Here is a 17846-nt window from a genome sequence, read left to right on the forward strand (position 1 = left end):
CTTTACATCAAGACTCAAGGTACAAATGACACACTTATTGTCTCTTTATATGTCGATAATCTCATTTACACAGGAAATAATGAGAAGATGATCAAGAAATTTAAAGAAGACATGATGAAAATTTTTGAGATGATCGATTTGAGTTTAATGCATTACTTTCTTGGGATCGAAATAACTCAAGAAGAATATGGGATCTTCATCTCACAAAAGAAATATACAGAGACTCTCTTGAAGAAATTCAAAATGGAAGGCTGCAAGACAATATCAATTCCATTAGACAACAATAAAGCATTCAAGAAAGAAGACGTCTCACCAAAAGCAAATGAATCACAATTTCGAAGTTTAATTAGAAGCTTACTCTATTTAATAGCTAAAAGACCAGACATCATGTATGTAGTTAGTCTGCTATCAAGATTCATGCAGAGTCCATGTCAAGTTCAATATGGAGCAACTAAGAGAATATTTAGATACTTGTAAGGAACAAAGAACTATGGAATATGGTACGGAGTCACGCATGACTCAAAACTAATTGGCTACATAGATAGTGACTAGGCAGGATCAATAGATGACATGAAAAGAACGTTAAGATATGCTTTCACAATTGGATGAGGGATATTTTCTTAGGCATCAAAGAAACAAGCAACAATTGCACAATCATCAGCTGAAGCAGAGTATATTGCAGTAGCAATGGCAACAAGCCAAGCTATATGGCTAAAAAGAATACTTGAAGACATGGGAGAATCACAAGTGAAAGCTATAGAAATCTACTGTGATAACATATCAGCTATAGCAATGGCAAAGAATCCTGTATTTCACAGCAGAACCAAGCATATAGGCATCAAGTATCACTTCATCAGAGAAGCTAAAGCAAACGAAGAAATAGAACTCAAACACTACAAGACTGAAGAGCAATTAGCAGACATATTCACAAAGGTACTATCAAAAGGCAAGTTTGAACTATTATGAGACATGATTGGAGTTACTGAAATATGCACCAAGGAGGAGTATTAGAAGTTGCTACACATTTCTAGAATATTTTACTTAAGAAACAAGTAAATTAGTGTGGTAAAAATTCCTTGTAAAAGAAGGATCTAGAGCAAATAATATTAACCACAAATGTAAAGTCGTTTTACCTTCCAACCACCGACACTAGCTACAATAAATACAACCTCTTGTATTTCAAATGTGAATGAGAGAAATAGAAAAAATACATAAGCTACTAGCATTCTCTCTCCTACTTCCTATCATATACTCTACTCTTCTATACCATCAGTATACCAACAAGGACAAACAAGGGTGCAAAGATGTTGGACTCAGAGGTACGTGGTAGATTTGGCAGCTCTGCTTTGTCGTAGCTTCCAGGGCCTTGTTTTTATCAAGAGAAAAGATAAGTTAAAGAAGAAAGAGAATATAAGCAATACAGACCAAGAACCTACTAAGCTTTTCAGATTTGTATTCCCATGAATATAGAGGCAGAGAGGAAGACGATGAATAGTTTCATTGACCTTTATAGATATTTTTCCAAAAAATTTATCCTATTTTTGTTATTTTATAAAAATATTAATTTTTATTGATATTTAGGGCAAAAAGTTACCCTTATATACTAAAACCCTTTAAAAAATGACATAAAATAAAAACAAAAAATTCAAAAAAGAAGGAGAATTTTTTTTGATCGCTTTGTTTTTAGTATATATATATATATATATATACCTTAGAAGGGTTGTTTATCTACATGGTGTTTGGAAGTGTGAGCGCTTCTGCCAAGTAGGTAGTGATCAATACTATGCTGTTGTGATTTTCATCACCGATTTTCATGTATGTGCGGACAGGTAAGCACCACCTAAGATACACATCAGCCAACCATTGGGGGAAACGGTTCACTGATGCATGAATTTAGTGTTTCATGCATCAGTGGGGTTCCAATTTTCGAGGCATATCCAATTTTTTAATAATCAACTGAACCAAACAATAAGATATATGAGCGCTTCTTGAAATACTTATATAGATCTGATGTGGCACCGTTTTTTTGAAAAACGGCCACGATTCCAAACATTCCCCTAAAAATTCCTCAAAAACCTTGGAGTCTTCTTGTTGTGCAATTCCTCTTTCTATTTTGAAAAAATCTATGATGCCGAAAAGACGTGATACCGGAAATACTTTCAAGTATTTTTTTTATGTGTTTTCTTCGGTATCACAAGTTTTGTCAGACTCGAATTCGGATTAAACGTGCGTTACTTTCCCCATTTGACTTCTGTCGATTTTTTCCTTTCCTCTCTCAGCCTCTCAGGATCAATTCTTCCATTGCCTTCGTCAAATTCGCCAAACACCAATCGCCACCCTCTCCCCCTGTCAATTCCAGTAAGTTACTGCAAACCGAACATACAAACAAAGTCGGGAGATGGGAGGAAGAACACAGGGGAACTACAGAAACCCTTGCTTGACGATGCATCAACCATGGGCTTCGCTGCTTGTCTACGGCATCAAGCGCATAGAAGGGAGATCATGGCCTGCTCCTATCAGGGGTAATTAATATTACTTGCTAGTGATTCAAATAAAACCCTTATTGTTGGTTTGAGTTTGGTTGAGTTAGAAAAGTTTTGACACGGACTACAAGAAGTATTGTTCTTCTGGTTTCGCCTAAGTAGAGAGTCTGAAAGATTGAATTGATATTTTGGACGAGCCACGATTTCTTGTTTGTGGGTTATGCTTCCTCATTATTATTATTTCTTCATTTTTTTTGGTAGGGCTATTCTTCCTCATTTATGGTCTTTTAGAATGTGACCAGGTAGGGAGGCTGAGATCTGCTTTTTATTTTTTATTTTTGTATTTTTTTTTCTGTTGGTAAGCTTTATTTCCATCTTTCCTTTGAGCTTTTATGTCTAGTTCACTGCAACTAATTTTTATTTTATTTTATTTTCTGGATTCTGAGTAAATGGGTTTTAGAGAGTAATGTTAAGCTTATGTGACAGAGATTTTCAGAGTGCGGAGTTTGAGTCGAAAGTCAGGTGGGCAAGTTGGTGTTTACATATTTATGTGTCTTTGGTTCTTTCCCATTCGTAGATGTCTTCATTCTCTTTTGTATTTTAATATAATATTTGAGACTATAGTGTTTCACATTGTAAGATTAAGAAGGATCTCCAGGTTTGGAGAGGTAATTTTGATTGTCATTGTGGTTCTGTTTCATGTTTTTCGATGTACCTTGATTTTTCTGAACCCCATTTTATTGCTGTCAGAGGAAGTGGGTCTTTATTTCCATAAGTTGATTTTGATTAGGAAAGATGCTAATCCTGGAATGTAGCGGTTGCTCAATAAGCACTAAAGAGGGGTTCAGTATTAGCATGAAAGGATGTGGAATGAGAGTGAGAAAATAACTGAATAAAATTCTTAACTCTAGGAAGTCTCACAGATGAACCATTATTGATTCATATACATTCTATCCAAGTTCACTATATTATGTGGATAAAGTGTAGCTGACGAAAGAGTGATTAGAGTTAGTATGTAAACTGTCCAAGGAGAATAAACTAAGGAATGTGATTAGAGTTGGTATCCTTGGCTGATGGCTGTTTGCATGCTGAGATGTTTATGGATCAGCAGTTCAATAGGTGTAATTTGTCCATATCCCTTATGAGCCTTTTATAGCAAGGAAAAGTGAAACATGAATACTTGGGAAGAAACAAGTATAGAATGTTATTGGCAATGCATCTAAAGTTTCTAAACTTCTAAGCACAGGAAATCCAAACAAATATCCTCCGGTCCTCATTTTTCCCTCTCCCTTTGATCAATCTTATGGAATTGTTTTTTAATGCTATCATATTTTAATTTGTTCTTGAAAGACTTCTTTTTTGGTGTTTACAATTGTCCTTGATAATGGTCCTGAATATACAATCTCTTGTCATTTTGAAGGACGACTTTGGATTCATGCTGCAAGTAAGGTGCCAGAGCCAGATACAATTAAAGCAATGGAGGACTTCTACAGGGAGGTTTATGCGGTTAATGGAATAACCAATCTCAAGTTTCCAGAACACTATCCAGTTTCAAGACTTTTAGGTACTTGAAGTGACAAAAAATATATCTTCGTATTTATATTTGTTATACTTTAATTTTTATTTGTGTGTGTGTGAGAGAGAGAGAGAGAGAGGAAGAATAGACATTATCATGATTTTATGCCATTCTCGGACTCTCTGCTTGGTTTCGAAAAATGAAATATATGCTAGACAAGATAGACCGACCGAAATTGTGTCCTCACTGAACTGATGCCGAGGCCTTGTATGATAAAAAATTAGAGGTAGAAATATGGATGAAATTGTATATTGTTGCAATGCACTTTGTTTATGTATTGAAGAGGAGGTATTTTTATACTGCTGATATCCTAAGGTAATATAACTTGGCAATTTTTATGCTAGTATTCATTTATCAAAAAAAAAATATTTATGCTAGTATTCCTAGGATCTCAAACATAGACAATGATATGCTTATTATGACTTCTGAGAGGAGGATGCACGCATCGCTTTTCTCCAGTCTTGTAATTTTTGTCTCCCAAGATAAGTGTCATTTGATTGTTTTGATCCTGAAGCTAAAGTTTGAACTCTTTATCAACGGTGTCAGAATGCTACTAAGCCTTAACTTTCTGTTCTAACTAAATAATAACTGCTTGAACTGTGTGTGGAGTGTTTTGCAATATTTTTTTTTTCACTTTTTAATGTATATTGCAAATTTACGAATTAATTCTGGGGTCATATGTTCTCTATAGAAACATCTCACATTCCTTTAAATATTCTAAACTTTGGTCCTTGTGACAGGTTGTGTTGACGTGGTTGGCTGTGTTAAATGTGAAGAACTGGTATGCTGGGAGGAGGTACCTGAAGGGGTGGGTTCCAAACTGTACCATCTTTTTGTATTCCATGTTTAAATAAATGCTGCATGTGAAATATAGTATAATGTTTTCTAAATATTAATAGCTTGCACTATTATTTACAGGTAAGGCTAGAAGGACAAACAGATTTTTGCTGGCTATGTGAAAAGCCACAGGTATATACTCATGCAATCAGAACTTTGCAGTTGCTATAGATTGGAGATTTTATCACTTAAGATGCATCTTTCTGCATAACTATTCTATTCTATTGATTGAATGGCTACTTTGTTCTATTGATTGAATTATTTCCTTAAATCAAATGCAGAAATTAGTAATTCCATTTGAGATGCGGGGGTATCAAGGTGTTTATAATTTGGAAAAAAAGGTACATGGAAAATTCCAATTAAGGTACCCACAAAATGTTGGTTTATATTATTTTAAAATTGTTTTAAACAGGAGAAAACTCATTTGCTTCTCTGTCCTTATTTCTCTTAAAATTGAATCAGATTTTTGAGGCAGCAGTCCGAGGTCTTTGTCCAGTTGAGGGGCCACTTCCAGTAAAGTTTCCACTCCCAGATCCACGTGATCCTTTCTCGCTGAAGCCAGGATCACTTGCCCCTTGTTTCGCTGGCTCTAAACCATCTTTGGTGAAGCCACCAAGTCTTACTGCAGCCATAGCTGGTGCACGAGCTGCAGCTACACAGTTCTCAAAGGAGCTGAAGTCCCCAACCAATATGACCCCAGAAAAATATATGTCTTATTCCACGAGAAGTCAATCATCAAAGAACAAAATTACAGAACTGGACAGTAGTGCAACTGCTGTTCTATATGAATCTGGTAAGAGATTGTTGTCACAAACCAATAAAGAACAAAGTAGTCCGGTGGGTTATGAAGGAAATAGCAGTAGCCAGAGTCAAGTTCCTCAGAGAGATTTGAATAAGCATCTTGGACCTCCTTCTAAGGTATGTAACCTGTTATCTTGAATTGTTTTTGTTTTTGTCAGATTCCATTATGAAGGATACACGCTCATAACACAAAGCCGACAAAATATGTATATATATCTATATATTGTCAGCTTGCGCTAATGTCATAAAAAGCCTTGTAGACCTTTTCATTTTGTTGGTTAATCTGTATTTTCATGTCAAATATTTTCTGAATCTAAATAACTAGGACAGAGGTCATCCACAATAAAAAAAAGATAAAAGGGAATTCAGGAATCTGATTCATATTAGAACAGGTTGTGTTTGGTACCATTGCTGTCTCTACCTGAACGTTTTGGGTTGTTCAATACAAATTTGCGAGATTTTTTCTGCCCGAAATATCCAATTTGACGTTTCAACTATAATGCCAATGATCACTCCCACACGATTTTTTTTTTTTTTTTCTAGTTGAATTGACTCTCTTATGTGATGTGACATCACATATTTCTCATCAATTTGTATTGATCAACCCAAAATGTTTTAAGGCCACGTGTTAAAACAAAATTTTTTAATGTACCAAAAACAACCATAATCAGGCTTGACAGGCTGGCAGAACACAAGATATACACATGATAATGAGAGTGATAATGCATGAAGCAAAGTCCTTCAAAAGTTACGAAGTATGGCACTCATTTTCTGCTCCCTTGTTTCTTTTTTGATGGATATTCTCTGGCATTTTGCTTCCCGAAGCATGGCCGGTTTTACACGTCCTATAAAATAGAAAATAAAATATATATTACTTCTGCTTTATACTCTAGCATTGGAGGTGTTTAGCTCTGTGATTTATTTCAAATTTGTACTCTTCTGTCATTATTGTATAGGTAATGTTCGACCTGCGTAGGTATAACTCAAAACATAATGAGAATGAATTTAGCACGTATCAGTAGGCCTGTCAGTTGGATTGGATTTGGTCTAATCCGATCCAGTCCAATATTGGTCCATTTACAAATGGACCGGACCAAATCCGGTCCAAACCCCATACAAACCGGATCCAATCCAGTTCAATTGAAATGCAAATGGACCAGATTGGACCCAATCCGGTCCAAATTAAATGAAGCCTCTATACATGAAACACGGATGTTGTTTAAAAATTAGAGATTTACAGTCCAAACCAGATTGAAATGCAACACTTCATTCCATATTAAGAGTTTGTCAATATAATCTTTTAGAATTTAATAAAAAACAAACAAAAAATGAACCAAATTCCAACCATCTTGATAAGTTCTTAACCAAAGAATACACGAGCTACTGCATACTGTTCTTATGCAGGTTATTACTTATCAATTGAATCCAAACAGATTCTGCTTTCTATTTCCGGCTTCTTGAGGAGCCACTAGCCAGGTACACTCATGATGAACACCCCAAACCAGGAACATGATTTGAATAGGGAGAGGAGTGAGGACTCACACCAAAAAAAACACAGTAAATCGGTCACTCCATAGAGTTAGAGATTTTTTAAGTAGAAAATCAAGATATTAAATTGATAATCACCATGAATCTTTGCTGTCAAGATCATCCGACCCTTTATCCAATTTATTACCTAAGATTTGTGTTGCAACAAATCATCATCATCACTCCAAGTCTCCAAACACAGCTTACTTGGAGGAAACAACTACCCAAAAAAGTTGTCGTCGTCATCACTCTGAGTTCTGCAATGCCAGTAAAACAAATGTATAGAAAGTGTAAGAATTAATTAATCAGTGGAAACGGCTATGGACATGAAAAATGCTCAAGCTACCCAACTTCAAACAATATGTTTTACCATTTCAAAATGAACTTTGCATTGACTACTCTATCAGCCAATTAAACCACAAAGTTACAAGAAACAATCAACACTCACATCTAATAACCATTTGATTCAATCCAACTTGCACAGTTCAAATAAGTTAGTAGAATCTCCCCCATGATCTATGTCTGGAACCTTGAATTTTGACCTGGTTACTAGTTAACCAATCCATGAGCTCCATGACCCATCACTCCATCAGCATTCTGGTCTGATTTTCTGTGCGATCCAAATCTGAGAACACTGTTTGGACCATAAGCTCTGCCTTATTTTGTCTTTTCTTTGTTAACCCAAAAGATATTGCTGTCACAGGACAGCAACCCAACCATGTTATTTTTAATATCATCACAACCCAACCATGTTATTGTTGTCAGACTCACATGACAGATGATGGACTAGGTGGGTGAGATGTTCATCTCTGACTCTGAGTAGTAAGTGGTTCATGTGTGCTACTTCTATCAATGGTTTTGGGAATCAGAAACATTTGAACTATGAGGGTGTTGCAGAAAGGATTAAAGCCAAAGACAACAATATGAATTAGACAGAACAGAACATGCTATCTTTAATGAAACACATCTTCTATTTGGTATCCCTTTTGGTTCTGGAGTAAAAATATCATAGCACAGGAGGTGGGTGTTGGAGGCAGAGGACAAAGAAAGATTTATATTAAGAATTTTCTAATAGTCTAAAAAGATCTTTAATAAGGATCTTACCAATTAGTAGCCCTTTTTTATATGATTAGTAATTCATCTATAAATTCTTCTTATATAAAAAATATAAGAAATGGGATTTAAAAAACAACTGAATTTTAGTTTTTAATTCTCTGCTCTAGTGAAATTAAGAATAACTAGAGTGAGTATGACAACATTTAAGACACATTCAAAGAAACAGAGCAATTAACAAGGCAAAATTCCTAAGAATGCAATGGATAGTTCACTAAAACTAATCAATCATGTTATCTGAAAAAAAAACAGTAAATTAAAACGTATATTACTGTTGCAATTCTAGAATGACCACTGAACAATAACTGAAAACTCTCCACTCGTGTTCCACTTGTAGCTCCACATATCTAGCTGCCCCTCCTTGACTTCTCTATCTTTTAAGACCTGTAAAACCTCACAAACAAAGCCCAGCTCCCAATCAAAGAAGATTTTGCAAAATTTAGGAACCCACACAGTACCACCACCTTCCATCACTACACATCCAGCCAATCCTTACATTTATCTAGTCTTATTGGACTGGTCCAATCCAATCCACTATCTTATTGAACTATTCAACCTGGACTGGATTGGACTAGTATAATCCACATGAAAAGTAATTCACATAGAACACCTCCTTCATCTTTCAATTTTGGAAACAACACATGCACACCCAATCTATTTTCAAACCAGATGGTTCTCATTTGTTTTTGGAATTCACATGAAAAATAATTCACATAGAACGCCCCCTTCATCTTTTTTCTTTCAATATTTTGAGAATCATCTCTAGATGTTTTTAGATGCAATCCTACAATGGAATGGCAAGATGGCCCATAAATTTCCTAAAACGAAAAACTGTGAATTTTATTGTTACAATCTCTCACTAAAAGAGAAAATCCGCTGATTCAGATAAAAATGTATCTCTATTTCTGGTTTGTCAACCGCAAAAAATGGATGTATTGCCTACTTTTTCTTGCCAATCAATGCCTGAAATGAAAATCTTGAACAATCCATTTATTTTTGAGTAAGCAATATCTTCATTGTAAAAAAGGATAAATACAACTAAAAAAAAAAGCAACACAACAACAGAAAACAAACAGACCCAAGGTTACTTTTGTATATAAATCTAGGTCTTTCACCAGGGATGTTCATGATTTGGTTCAAAAAGCAAAAGATGTGAAAGATGTTTGTAATTGGTGGAACTGAAATAGCAAACAACTGGCCAGAACAACCACTACTTAACAATCAGGCAATACATTTTCTCCACATGGCCGTTGAAGAGAGAAAACTGGTGGAGATAAAAATGTTAGAGAGAAACAGATGGAGAGAAAAATGTCAGAGATAGCCGCTAGTAAGACAATACATTTTCTCCACATGCAACTCAAGCAAACTAACAGAGATAGTCGCTGACTGGCCGGTGAGAGAACCATCGGAAAAAAAGCCGTTGGAGAGAGTTCCCTTGGATAAACCCTAGGTTGGAGACTTGGAGAGTTGGAGTCCGAAGTGAAGACAATATATTCTATGTCATGCAGCTCAAGCAAACTGACGGAGATAGTCACCGATTTGCCGGTGAGAGAACCGTCGGAAAAAAAGAGCCATTGGCAAGAATTCCCTTCGAGAAATCCTAGGTTGGAGACTTGGAGATTTGGAGTCTGAAGTAAAATCGGTCCCCAGGTGGTTTGCGGACTAATCGACCTTGTCCATTTTGGTCCACCAATTACTTAGGAACAAAATAATACGGATCAGTCCAACCCATGCCAAAGCATGGACCGTCCAACTCATCCAATTTAAATGCGATTTGGACGGGGTCCAACCCAAATCCGGTCCATTGACGCTCCTACGTATCAGCATTACTTTTACTTTGGATTGGGAACATGTGGCAAGTTATGTTTCAGATCATTTTTCTCTATTCAAAATACTCGCTACTTCATGAGTTCAAACTTGTGTCTAATTGCATGAATTTTCAGATTTTTGCTGCAGCGATCAGAGGGATGAGGCCGGCACAAGTATGACAACCACATGTTCAGGCATTACCATCTATTCTTGGGGGAAAACATTTGAATCTGAAAATCATAGTGTGAATAGTGTCTAATCGATGAGGAGAAAGAGCTGAAATAACCCCTAGTTGGTGGGCCATTTGATCGGTGGAAGATGGAGTTGTAAATTATGTAATTTATTATTTTTTCTTCGGGATTTTTAGCATATATCAAAATTAGTTGTAGTGTCTGTCATGCTCAAGAATTCGATAAATCAGTTTACTGAAATAATGAATGCGTATTATTTGGTAATAATCAGTATTTTTTTAATGGAGTTGCGGTGACATGCTGACTGACCTCTACGGCGCTCTCTATAAACGATGAAAGGTCTTGGTCCTAACATTGTTTTGAAAATCGGACCCGACTGTGCTTGGCCCAATAGATCGATGCCGGAAGGAGTCTAAACCTTGCACGACGACCGCCATATGTAGCAATGACTCGGTGCTTGGGCTTGCAGTGGCGGCCTTCAACTTCCTGGGTCGTTTTTTCTATTGCTAGCAACCCTGAAATTGTGGCGGTGACCAAGTTCCTCAGTGTTTTATATAATACTAAATAGGGATGGGTATTACTGGAGGTCCCAATGAGTGGGGTGTTACTGGAGGTCCCTCCTTTTGACCTCTCTTAGGACCAGCTTGTACTCGTGAATGGGAAGGTATCGAGCTATGGATGAAACCCTAACCCTTCTTCATCATCTTAGTCCAAATAGAACGACAAAAAAAAGAGAACTAATAGCAAGACAGGACTTAACTACGCATAGGACTGAAGGAAGAACTCTTGTAAGCTTTAACTCGATTGAAACCTAGATGCGTTTACTATTAGTTGGTGTAAGGTAGGAGACGAAAAGTCGGTGTAGACAGGCGTCTTGTCACTCCAAAATCTTGCCACTCTTCTTCGAATGTGAAAAGAAGAGTGGGGAAATAGGGGATTAATGTTGATAGCACCGAACGACAAAGGGGTGATGATGTAGAATTGTAGATCCTCGTTCAAGCTGACATGGTTTTCAAAAGTGGACCGGACCGTTAAAACAACGAACCGGTGGCTGGTTCTGTTTTTTTTTTTTCTCAAAATCAGATTTTTGCCAAAAATCGTTAATTTAGTCAGCAAACTGTTGATTCGGACAGTTGAACTATTTGAACCGTTCAACAGTTTTGATCGTTTTTTATTTTTAAATTTTTTTTTATTAGAATGGGCCGATCATTCGGTTCGAACGATTAGACCATTCAACCCAGGAACCAAACCCCTGACCGGTTTATTCTTTGAATCGGTTTTAAAAACCTTGCAAGCTGGTTTTAGACCAGCGATGATGGTTTTTCCCTTCTTCGAATTCTCTTCCTCCCTTTTCCAACGAAAAGAGGAATGGGGAAACGAATTTAGTAAATAAAAAAAATCAAGAGAATAAAATTTCTCAAGGGATGAATTAAATCCAGCTGAGGTGACAATAATAATGTGTCTTGAGATGAAGGGTGGCTCAATTCTCCAGTTCTTTTTCTTCCTCTGGTCACCCCTCCCACCCCTATTTATAGGCTTAGGAAGGGAGTAGTTTGGGTATTGTGAGAATGTTTAAGGGTAGGAGGGTCCAAAAATTTGATAAGCAAGGGCATTCTGGGGTAAAGGAAAATTAGGGATAGTTTAGGTATTTTTGAAGTTTTTTTTTTTTTTTTTGGGGTGGGGGGAGAAGTGTACATAGGTGGTGAGAATATAGGTATTTTGGGGAGTGGGAGGATGGAGGGTATTTTGGATATTTTGAGAGTTTTCAGAGCTGAAATAGTCCCATTGAGGTGATTTAAGGGGCATTCTGGGTAGGAAGAATGGTGAGGGGTATTATGGTATTTTTGAGGGTTTTTAGGGGTAAAATGGTCTAAATGAGGTGATATTGGGGTATTAACCCAACGTTTGGCCAAAATTTTTCTCAAGAAAGCTACTGTGTTGATGCTATATCACAAGAAAGTTGTATGGGCGAATGACAATTTGTGAAATAGAATCTTGTTTGATTTTAAGGCTAGGGATGGAGTTTTTAGGTGAAATTTGGCGGGGGTGAGGTTTTCAAGGGTCCTAGACTGGTTGGCAGGGTCAAATGGATCTAAAGAGGCCCACAACAAACAGAAGGATATGGAGTGAAGAAACCTCTCAAGACTTACAAAATGTATTTACTCTAGTTAGAATATTCCTTGCAATGGGTATTAAGCGTCCAATGAAGTTAGGGCTTGTCTTAGAAAACTATTTCATTTTGAATAATGTTAGTGAAAACTTGACAACGGTCCTATTCTCAATATAGCATTTTTGCCTTTCTTAAGAGGCATAAGTGTCTTTCAGGTGTTTGGCAGTTCATGCATGAAAACCTCGATATGGGTGATTTATGGTTTTAGGGGGTGAGGTGTTCAATTTTGGGTGCTAGCATTATCCCTGCCCCAAAACCCATTCTTCAACCAAAAAAATCTACCCTACTGGGGAGGGAATTCAAATTCAGTCCTCACAAAACCTTCCTCATACCGTGCTCATCGTGGATTCAGCACCTTTTTAACTAATGAGTGTGGATAGATGGGAGGGTAAAAAAGGTAGTTAATAAATGAGTAATTATTATTTATCATTAAAATTAGTAAAGGTAGTTGATAATAAAAGTATAGGGAAATTCGCTGTTATATATAAAGTTTTAGTAATCTTAATGAATAATAATTGTTAGTTATTAATATACATTATAATAAATAAGTAATTATTATTAATCATTTATATTTTATTACTAATACAAATTAAAATATCATTTTCTAATTTATAAACACATTTATTATTTTATATAATAATGAAATAATAATTATTAAATTAATTTAACTTATATAATATTAATTAATCTAAATTTACTTTTCAATACTAGAAAAACTCGTAACCAATCAATTGATATTATAAAAGTGATAACCACTCCAATGGTTATTACTTATTTATCAAATTCATTGTGGGGAGGGATGATAGATCAAAGCCTTTACGGTATCATTTCTTTCCGGCACCATAGTTTTTTCTAATTTTTTAATCATCTATTAAATATTAATTTTATGTTTTTTAATTATTTGGCCATCGTATTATTAGCAATTAATTTGACCTATGTTGTTTGAAAGCCATAGTTAATATGAGTTGTAGGTTTGTTATTTGATTTAAGAGATTAAATCATATATGAATATAGGACTCAACCAGCGCCACCTAACGTGATTAATTTGTAATGAACCATTTATTGAATGATCATGTGATTGAATTTTACGTGGAAGGGCATATAACAACAAATGCTGTGTTTGATTGTAATGCAAATAAATTTGTATTGATGTAAAATCATAATAGTGCAAATGATTTGAGTGTAATTAAGACAAATGAAGTAAATTAAACATAAAACAGAATAGAGTAAAATTCAAAATAAAATTAAGCAAGAATTTGCATTTTTTACATTTGCACTCTCATGCATTTGTTTTAATGCAAATAAAAGTGCACTGCAACCAAACACAACCAAAGGAAAATTGTGCGGCTGAACAAAGTTACGGTTAGACTACCTTTTCGACTTGATGGAATTGATACTCAAACAGCTTTGGGGTAATGTCTTTTTAAAGAAGATCTTCTAAAAGTTCATATGGCTAAAAGATATAATGAGCATTTGGGGTAATGTATTTAAAAATTTAGACCTTTTAGTAAATATCCTAGTTTATCATGATAGAGTTGTTAAATGAAGGATTTTAAAAACAGAGATACATAAAGCTTCATTTGAAACTTTAAGATTTTTGGTCATTTTGGACTTCTATGAGTTTTTTAGCTAGGGCATAAGTTATTTTGGGCTTCATAACTTAATAGAAAGACCAAATTTTGGTCTTCCAAACTTTGAAAAGCCTGAAAGACCACATGAAAATCTTAGGTCCGCATAAAAGAATGGATATACTCAAATCTAACTTGTACAATTGGGTTGGGTTGAATATGGGCTAAGGGTAATTGCATATTTTTATATCTGTTGGACGTAACCCACCAAAAACTTGCATCCCCATCCCACACACCGCACTCGAATCAGACCTATTGTCCAAGCCCAGATCCTCTTGATATATATAGTATTGGGCCGAAAATCAAGCCAGAAATCCTAACAAGATTTTGAAATGCATAGGATCTAATGCTCAGTTTAGAAGGAGTATAAATATTAATATATAAAATGTAAAATCTTATATTTTATATTATTTTATATGTATTTGCAATATATATATATATATATATATTTATACTCTTTTCAAACCAAGCATAGTGACCTGAGAATGAAACTTCATAATTCGATTCATATACATTAAGTTAATCAAACAAAGTAGGAGCTTGGTTATAGTAATAAATAATATTACAATAATGGTAAACTTCCACTTGTTATGTTATTGCCCCATTACTATTTCCTCTCTTCAAGCCAACGAGCCAGTTATATTGTAGATCCCATTCCGGGTTCCGACATGACCTTTTATCAGCTAAAAACTTGAAATGAATTTTAGTTATTCATGGATTATTTTTCAAAAATAAAAAAAGTTATTCAGGAATTGCCAATGAATATGAATTCCCTTCAGGTTACCCACCTTCTTGTTTTGCATTTTATATATTAATTAAACCATTTTCCTGCTTGATCTACTCTCTTTGTTGAAATTTAAACATTTCTTTTCCATAGGCATTTTACATGCTGGAAATCGTTTTCTTCTTCCATTTTGCGTGCAACCAAATTCAGTGAGAATTTGGATAACGAGTGACCTGTTCATCAATACATTATAGTGACATTTTTAATATAATATATTATAACTCAAAAGGTGAATAAATTAATGATAAAGTATACATTATAGTGACATTTTTAATTTTGTTAAAATCTTTAATAATAAAAATATCTTACGGAAAACCAATGAAAAAGTACATAAACCATGTAACATCATTCTCTGATTGGTTGTAATTTTTATATAACATGCATAAAAAATTTCCAAATAAACCATAGTTCGATTCTTTTTATTAGGGGTGTCCATGAAAAACCGAAAACCTGAAAAATTGAATCGAACAAAAAAAAACTGAATCACAAAATACAGTTAATCGAATCGATCGGTTCGGTTTTGGTTTGGATTTTTTGAAAAACTGAAAGATCAATTTGGTTTTTAGTTAACCTACAAAAAATCAGCGGTTAATCGAACCGACCGGTATATACATCTATATGTATATTTTATATATATTTTTAATATATGTCACATATTTTCTATATATTATATATATTATATATTTTTAAAATAATTATAATATATTATATATCATTTATTATTTATAATATAATATTATACATATATTTATATAATATATATTATAAATATAAAAAACCAAAAAACTAAAAAACTGAATCGGTCAAAAACCAAAACCAACAGACTGATTAACCGGTGGTACCATTTCGATTTCAGTTTGGAAAAATGAAAAAACCAATACAACCAATTCGATTTACAAAATATGCCCATGGTTCGATACCGAACCATGGACACCCCTACTTTTTATAATACTCGTTTGTAATAATGCGTACCTCTCACTTTCTTTTCTTTTCATTGCTTTTACTTATTTATTCAGTAATATATATTTAAATTATATGAGATAAGTTATATTAATATCAATACCATGTACTCTGGTCGATTAAAAGTTGGAATGTGAGCTAATGCTCAATTTTTTATATTGAAAGCTGAAATTCAGAGTTTGACTGCAAACAGCAAAGATGAGGAAAGTGAAGAATTTGTGGGGTCTTAATAAAAGAAAAAAGTGAAAAGAGACCAACATTAACTTAACACTACCGCCCCTATGGGCGGAAGGAATAAACCTCTATAGAATCAAAAGTTTTTTTATATAATATTAAGGGATTTTATCTAAAACTCATCAAGACTTTTTACACGTTTCTCTTCAGCTTGCCATGACTTTTCAAAACCTTCAAAGAGCCTTTGATAGTGATTCACCCTTAAAAGATATTCGTGAAATTCTCATATTACCCCTTCAAATATCTCTGATCATGATTTGGGGAGAAACACTGTTCTCATCTTCTGCCACTGAACTATTGGGGGGTACGCCTCTTCTCTCTCTCCACATCCCATACTACCTGTCCAAATTAAATCCATAGGCTTATACAAGAGGTTGGGATAAGCTTCCACTTTGGTAGTTGATAGATAACTCTAGTTTCTCCATTGAATCTAGGGATGATAATTTTGTGGGAATTTCAGGGTATCCAACCCATTTTGATCATAATAGGACCCGTTTATCAAAATCTATAGGGTTTGGGTTTTGATCATAGGATACCTAATACCCAAACCCAATTATACTTAACATGGTTACCCATTCCTGATAGCCGATTATAAACCCGTCTATCTATCTATCTATCTATCTATCTACATATATATTGTATCCCATTATAGGCATCTTTAGCATTGGCATAACACATTATTTCTTCTTAATAGGAGAATCACTTTTTATTATGTGATGTAAAATCAGGTGCAAGGATCAAAGTATTGAAAAATGAAAAGAATATTAGCAATGCAATTAAAAGAAAAGTATTTGGATTTTGGATATGCTTGGATATGTATAGACACAATGGAAAGTTTAAGATACACATGAATACACCATGAAAATTCAAAAATATGTTAAAAATATATGAATTTTATATGATCTATAGGTCTAATAACTCTATAAATAAAAAATGTATTTTATTAGTTTATGAATTTACGTGAAGTGTAATTTCACCATAAAATAGGATGTATAAATCATCAGAATGTCCTAAGGAAACATCAATATGCACATATTTGCATAACTTAACAAATTAATACTATAAATCTCATTACTGGTCATGTAAAAGGTTACAAAATTTAAAATAAACAAAGTTTAATAAATATTAGTGTTGTGTAGGAAAAAAGTATATAGAGTCAAAAGCATTAAGAGCTGGTTTGATTGTGGGGTTTTTGGCTCAATACCTAGTTATTATCAAATGAATATTTTCTGTACTTTAATACACACGGATATGATATGATTGCATATCAATGCTAGTTTAATAAGATATCATGAAGTGGCTTAGTGGTTAAAATATTTATGTTTCAAGTAAGCAACCTAGGTTCAAATCCCTTTAATATTTTAATTTTATACAATATTAGTTTTAAATATACTTAATGGAATTAATTGAATTAATTATGAGATGAAGATAATTAATTAATCTAATTAATGTTATAAGCGGTGTGTTAAATAAGGTTAGCTATGGAGTCAATTATGATTAATGATATAAATAATAGGATATGTCAAATAATAATTGGGTGGGACGGGTTAAATGGGTTTGGGATGGGATAGGTTTTGGAAATTGGGATGAAAAGGTAAATGGGGTTGGGATGGGATTGGGATCAAGGGTACCTAAATGAGTTCAGGAATGGGAAGTGCAGTTTTCACAGGCGCCCTACCCATTGCCATTCCTAACTAAATCTGGACAAGCCGAACTCAAGGAGACATGTCATT

At 34.4% G+C, this 17846-nt stretch overlaps 1 protein-coding gene across 1 annotated transcript; it reads left to right on the plus strand.

Moving 5' to 3' along the window:
* The first annotated feature begins 2195 nt into the window (after positions 1 to 2195).
* Positions 2196 to 10604, plus strand: LOC148878831 (RNA-binding ASCH domain protein). Its single transcript, XM_088960207.1, has 7 exons — positions 2196 to 2522; positions 3904 to 4047; positions 4800 to 4867; positions 4978 to 5028; positions 5178 to 5237; positions 5359 to 5814; positions 10281 to 10604. Exons 1-7 carry the CDS (start codon positions 2399 to 2401, stop codon positions 10323 to 10325), a joined length of 948 nt encoding a protein of 315 aa, XP_088816333.1. The 5' UTR covers positions 2196 to 2398; the 3' UTR covers positions 10326 to 10604.
* Positions 10605 to 17846: the final 7242 nt, after the last annotated feature.

This window comes from Nelumbo lutea, chromosome 1 (assembly GCF_056320005.1).
Source record: "Nelumbo lutea isolate HS-2025 chromosome 1, American lotus-T2T, whole genome shotgun sequence".
NCBI lineage: Eukaryota > Viridiplantae > Streptophyta > Magnoliopsida > Proteales > Nelumbonaceae > Nelumbo > Nelumbo lutea.

Coding starts and splice junctions, on each gene's coding strand:
- LOC148878831 (XM_088960207.1), top strand. CDS start 2,399: ATGGGAGGAAGAACACAGGGGAACTACAGAAACCCTTGCTTGACGATG. Junction 4,048..4,799: donor TCCAGTTTCAAGACTTTTAG/GTACTTGAAGTG, acceptor TCCTTGTGACAG/GTTGTGTTGACGTGGTTGGC. Junction 5,238..5,358: donor TTTATAATTTGGAAAAAAAG/GTACATGGAAAA, acceptor AAATTGAATCAG/ATTTTTGAGGCAGCAGTCCG.